Genomic DNA, 6,389 nt, shown 5'->3' with positions numbered 1-6,389 from the left:
AGTAAGAAAGAGCACTTCCAAAATACATACTAAATATCATTTATATAAAGTTTAAAACATACAATAATTAATACATCATTTAGGGATGTATCAAGGTAGAAACGGAGAAGGCGATGGCACCCCACTCCAGTACTCTTGCCTGGAAAATACCGTGGACAAAGGAGCCTGGTAGGCTTGCAGTCCATGGGGTCGCTAAGAGTCGGGCATGACTGAGCGACTTCACCTTCACTTTTCACTTTCATGCATTGGAGAAGGAAATGGCAACCCACTCCAGTGTTCTTGCCTGGAGAATCCCAGGGATGGGGGAGCCTGGTGAGCTGCCGTCTATGGGGTCGCACAGAGTCGGACACGACTGAAGCGACTTAGCAGCAGCAGCACGGTAGAAAAAACATGGAAATGAGAAACACAAAATCAGAACAGTGGTTATCCTTGGAAGGAATGACTTATTAATTTCCTAATCCACTGGTGAGCACACGGATGCTCTTTTTTTGTTGTTGTTAAAGCTTTTAAGTTTCAACCATTTTCTTTCTTTCTTAATTTGTATTTACTTATTTTAGTATTTTGGCTGTACTGTGAGGCATGCTGGATGGTTCTTCAACCAGGGATGGAGCCTGGGCCTCTGCATTGAAAGTGCTGAGTTCTAACCAGTAAGACACCAAGGAACTCCCAAGTGGCCATTTTTATTTTTATATTATATGTGCTATATTCTTGTGTATGCATGAAATGTAATTTTTTATTGTGGTTAAATGTACATGACAAAGCTTAGCATTTTAACCATTTTTAACTGTACAATCTAGTAGCCCTACTTAAGTGATTCACAGTTAGGCAGCCACCCACTATTATTCATTTCCAGAACTTTTTCATCATCCCAAACTGTGGTTTTGGCGTCACATCCAAGAAATCATAGCCAGATCCAATGTCATGAAGCCTTTACCCTGTGTTTTCTTCTACGAGTTTCAGCTCTTACAGTTAGGTCTTTGACCCATTTAAGTTCATTTTTATTTATGGTGTGATAAAAAGTCCAACATCATTCTTTTGCAGGATTATACGTTTTTAAAGAGAAAGCAGAGAATCAGAGCATATTAGAAGGGGTCCTCCCCGTTTACGAATAAAAACACTGGGGTAGAAATAAAATAATAAGCCAAGCTCACACAGCTGATTCAGTACCAGCGGTACTGAAAGCCTAATCCTGTCAATTTTCAATGCACGACACCAGACAACTGCGCAGGCGCCTAAGCACCCGGCGGGAGGACACCGGGTTTGGATTCGCCCCTCGGCGGCGAGCTCGCGCTTAGGTAGCTTTACCGCAGTGGCTCCTCCCTTCCCCAACCCGGGGGCGGGCCCTGGCGGAAAACTTGCATGGCGGACGGGTAGGCAGAAAAACCAGGTAAGGATTTAGCGTCTCGAGGGGGCGGGGACCGTCAGCAACTAATTGTAAGGCGTGGACTCCAGCTCTGTTCTCGCATATTCCAGGCTGCATTTTCTCTAGCGCCTTAGGATGGGGCGGAGCCCCGGCCCTCAGACCGACGGAGCCGGGAGGTGGGGCCGGGGACGTGTTGGGGGCGGGGCGTTTCTGCATGCTCGGCCTGGATTGGCCGCCGGGAGTAGCGCGAGGTTTGGCGGGAGTTTTTGCGTTGGCGCCGAGCGCTGCGGGCTGGAATGGATCGGCCACGGCCTGCGCGGCTGTCGCAGTAAGTTCTGCGGGCCGTCGTAGCGCCGCCGGGGTCCCCCCCCTTTATTTTCCTCTTCCTCCGGGCTTGGGCTTCTCGAGCTCCCTGGCTCTGCCTCTGCGCACCGTGTCCGAGCGACTGACCGCCCGGGGCCTTTCTGTAAAGTGGGGATAACGTCCCCACCGTGACAGAATTGCTGGGAGGTTGAAAGGCGTCCGCTTACAGCCGTGTCTGGCGTGGGGAGAGGCGTCGGCTAGCGTCCCCTTACTTTGTGCGGATGAACGTGCTCTAAAGTAGACGCCAGGTGTTCTGAAACTATCCCACGAATAGTAACTTAAGGAGTACCTACTACTTGCCAGAATTCACCTTCTAGCAAGAACACTAGCATTGACACTCGGGCTGGAGTCAGTATGCTTATTTTCAAGACCCTGCTTGTTTTTGTAACACAAACCACAGACTGTAAAGCTGAACTAAGTCGGCGGGGGAGCCCAGGCTGCCTCTTGTTATTTTTAAAGGGGGGGACTCCAGCCACGATGGTTCAAGCTTTTTTTTTTTTTAAGCTCAAAAGATATGCAGGTTAAAATACGTTGCCTATCTGCTCTCTAAAACGTTATTTTTCTCGGAGTCATTGCCAAGTGTTTCTGGAGGTGTTTGAAGCACATCCAGGGCTCTGCCTGGGCCTGGCTTGGAGGGGCCTTGGCAGGCCTGGGCTGGTCCTCAAGGCCGGAGGAGTCCCACCTGGGCGGTGCGAGGGCTGCTGGAGAAGGTGCAGTTTGTAGATGCAGCGTGAGGGTGCAGGAGAGCCAGTGTAGGGAACAGGCTGGAGCAGGACAAAGCAGGGTGGTGGAGTAAACAGACTAGGCTCCTGTGGCCAGCGGGTAGGACCAGACTCTCCCAGAGAGGATTGGGAAGGAGTAAGATGCTTGAGACTCAGCTGACATAGTGGTGTCGGTGGTTTGGTCGCTAAGTCCTGTCCGAGTCTTGCAACCCCATGGACTGTAGCCCACCAGGCTCCTCTGTCCATGGGATTCTACAGACAAGAATACTGGAGTAGGTTGCCATTTCCTTTTCCGGGGGATCTTCGCAACCAGCAATGGAACCTGGGTCTCCTGGGTTGCAGGCAGATTCTTTACCAGCTGATCTTTATCAGGTATGCCAGTAGGGGGTTTCTCTCTCCCTCCCCCGCCCCTCCCCACGCGGTACACACACATATAGCATTTTTGTCTTTGATCGAAACTCATGAAATTTGTTCATCCCTCCCCCGGAAACGCAGTAGTATGCCTACACCAAAATTTTTCCATGTGTTATCACAGAGGTTTCTGTCTTTTGGTAACCTCACCTTCCTCCTAGCCTAAGGTGAGGAGGAAACTTGACCACATTGTTGAGCAAAGACAAGGCAGGAAAGAGTGGGTTAAGACCTTATATGATGTGCCTTCTAGTCCTGTTACTTGGCTGTGTGACCACTGATGTCAGTTAACTTTTCTGAACCCCAGAATCATAAAGGCTGTAAAACGAATACCTGCTCCATCTTCTTTTTTGGGTCTGAGAATCAAATAAAGGATTGTTTTTTTCAAATTGTGGTGTCTTGAGCAGCATTAGCAGCCCCGGGAGCTTGTTAACAATGCAGGGTCCATCAGGCGCCATCCCAGGTTTATTGAATCAGCCACTCTGGAGGTGGAGCCAAGCAGTCTTAACAGCTTTCCAGGTGATTCTGATTCCTGATGTTTGTGACCCACTCCTCAGTTTTCCAACTTTTTCTTTTTACTGTAATTCACAGTATTAATAGTTTACATCACAATGGATACACAAGTGTGCACGTATGATAAAACACAAGTTTTAAGAAATCTTAATTTTATGTCCCCTTGTATTTCCTTTAAAAAAAAATGCTAGAACAAGAAGAAAATTTTTAAAGGAAACAACAGCAAAACAAATTTTAAAAAAAGCTGGGGAAAACCTTAAAGGACATGACAGGGCAATTGATAACATTTGGATATGGACTGTAAATTAGACAATGATGTCAGTGTTAAATTTCTTGCTTTGGAAATTGTGCTGTGACTACACAGGATAATGCCCTCTTAGAAAAGACACACGTGTGTCCCCAGGTTACCGTACACAGACACACAGGAAGCCGGTGAGACAAAATGAACAGTGGGTGAAGTGGGGTAAAGGCTGTACAGAAGGTTCTCAGACTCTTCTCAAAACTCGTTCAGACACTAAATGGACTTTGCTCTTTGTTAACGGGTGTGTGCAAGGTTCATTTGAAAGTGGAGGGTCTGTGCAGGGTGGTGCAGGATGTCCTGTTCCCTGGCACCATGCTGGAGCCCATAGGGTACTCAGCCCACAGTCACCGGCAGAGGTATTTCCCGTGTCGCTTATTTTCACTTATTCTTTGGGTCTCTGTTGTGACATCTGGTTTACTTAAGCTGATTAAAGATGCAACTTTATCCTTTCATCCTGATGCCCTCTGGAGGGATCCTGAAGGGGAGGGAAGAGGGCAGCTCTGGGTATGGACTGACAGCAGATTTTATCATAGGCTTCCCTCCTTCCCAGCCACCTGCGGCTTTGGGCAAACATGCTTCTGGATGGAGGGATTCACTTCTACCTGGAGGACCGTTAAGGAGCTAAATGAGAACACCTGTGTGAGAGAGCCAGGCACGGGATGCATCAGGGTCCGGTGCTTAAGAAAGACGCACCTCTAGCACATTTCTGCAGGATGCCAGCCTTGGCTGTTGATGTGACTTCAGGGACACGGGTGATGGCAGGGTTAGTTCTCTGTGCCCTGAGGGCAGAGCTATGTTATTTATATGTGGGTAGTATGATTTGGCCTATAAATTATTTATGCGTGGGAGATGTGGCTTCTGCTTTCCAAAGGGTTTGCCATTACCTGAATTTCATCGCGTGCACATTGTTAGTGCAACTAACAAGGAGAGTAACTTGGAAAGAAAATACTTGGACTCCATCGCCAGTTCTAGTGTTTCCCCAGTTATTTTAAAGTATTTCCTAACTTGTGTGTGTGTTTGCTCTTTCCTAGTGCGAGATTTTCGAAGAACCATTCAGGCAGAACACATTCCATGAAAGATGTAAGTTATCATTATATATTTTAATGTAATGCTCGTAATTGAAAATGCAAAATAACATTTTGTGGGAGACTCAGTATTCCGTCGACTTGGTAAGCTCTATTTTCTTGTAGTGGAAAAGTATATTCATTTTCCTTGTGTTCGTTCCAGTACAAGTGAGAGAACATTAACATTTTAAATCTTTTTTTCTGGGCCTAGGTTTCATTTTCATTTGGATAATTGGCATCGTTTAAAAATTGTGCAGTGTTCTGTATTTTGCTTTTTTCACTCGTAGCCATTTCTCCATGTTAATAGTTTTCCACAGTTATGGTCTCATCATCTTCCATGTAGTTTTACTCACATGGTATTTTTACTGTAGGCTGGGGTGAGCCTTAGAAATAAATGTGTGAAGGCAGGGGCATTTCTTTAATACTCTCAGCTCACTTCATGTGCTTTTCCAGCAGCTTGTTGAGTTGGCCTCAGAGATTCACATGAAACGCCTTAGGCAGTGTCTGCATGGGGGTGCCCAGCCCTTGGGGGTTCTCCCTGCTCTGTGCCCCGCCCCTGATTCTCTCTCTTGGGGGGGTGTCTCCCCCTGCTTCCCTAGGCCCCTGGCTTTGGAGGGGGCCCTTTTCTCCCCTGGGAAGTCCTGGGGTCCCTCTGCAGCCCCACCGCAGCCCGCCCGTTCTTTGGATGGGTTTCTCCAGCTTCCTGTCCTCTTCTTGGGAAGGCAGCTGCCGTACATGGCTGGGGGCCTTTTTGCTCAGGGAGGCCAGAGGATCCGTCAGCTCTCCTTCAACGTTCCTTCTAACCCCAAACACCCCTTGGGTGGTTTTGCACTGAGGGTCTGTGAGTGCTAGTTTTTGTTTGGAGTCTTAGTCTATCTCCAGAATTTCCACTAATTTTTTTGTCTGTTAATGGCTCCCTCCACATTGTCCAGAGCTACTGAATGTAGCTTTCTATGTGTTGTGGTCTTTCATGAGGATGTAGGGGGCAATCTTCATGGGGCTTATTAGTATATTGCCCTGTAAGTCTCTTTCCTGCAGTCAGGAGTTTTACCCCTGTGTATCCTCAAAGCTGAGGAAGGCTTTCTTACCTCTCCTTGCTGTTCTTTGGAACTCTGCATTCAGATGAGTATATCTTTCCTTTTCTCCTTTGCCTCTAGCTTCTCTTCTTTTCACAGCTATCTGTAAGGCCTCCTCAGACAACCATTTTGCCTTTTTGCATTTCTTTTTCTTGGGGGGTGGTCTTGATCATTGACTCCTGTACAGTGTTATGAACTTTCGTCCATAGTTCTTCAGGCACTCTTATCAGATCTAATCCCTTGACTCTATTTGTCACTTTCACTATATAATCGTAAGGGATTTGATTTTAGTCATTCCTGAATAGTCTAGTGGTTTTCCCTACTTTCTTCAATTTAAGTCTGAATTTTGCAATAAGGAGTTCAATCAATCTAATTTCGATATTGACCATCTGGTGATGTCCACGTGTAGAGTCGTCTCCCGTGTTGTTGGAAGAAGGAGTTTGCTATGACCAGTGCGTCCTCTTGGCAAAACTCTATTAGCCTTTGCCCTGCTTCGTTTTGTACTCCAAGGCCAAACTTGCCTGTTACTGCAGGTATCTCTTGACTTCCTACTTTTGCATTCCAGTTCCCTATGATGAA

The 6,389-nt window shown here is 46.9% G+C and overlaps 1 protein-coding gene across 4 annotated transcripts in view; it reads left to right on the top strand.

Moving 5' to 3' along the window:
* Positions 1 to 1,619: 1,619 nt before the first annotated feature.
* Positions 1,620 to 6,389, top strand: part of CENPU (centromere protein U) — a 45,710-nt gene continuing 40,940 nt past the window's right edge. For 2 of the 4 annotated variants that reach the window (XM_059882327.1, XM_059882329.1), the window contains exons 1-2: positions 1,620 to 2,820; positions 4,702 to 4,750. In XM_059882327.1, coding sequence (XP_059738310.1) covers positions 2,693 to 2,820; positions 4,702 to 4,750 — 177 coding nt within the window. In that variant the 5' untranslated portion in view covers positions 1,620 to 2,692. Of the gene's footprint in view, positions 2,821 to 4,239; positions 4,434 to 4,701; positions 4,751 to 6,389 lie in introns of those variants that run through there. The other 2 variants (XM_002698654.6, XM_059882328.1) reach the window with 2 other exon arrangements.

The sequence above is a fragment of the Bos taurus genome, chromosome 27, assembly GCF_002263795.3.
Source record: "Bos taurus isolate L1 Dominette 01449 registration number 42190680 breed Hereford chromosome 27, ARS-UCD2.0, whole genome shotgun sequence".
Classification (NCBI taxonomy): Eukaryota; Metazoa; Chordata; class Mammalia; order Artiodactyla; family Bovidae; genus Bos; species Bos taurus.
This window is presented reverse-complemented; position numbering and strand designations above follow the sequence as displayed.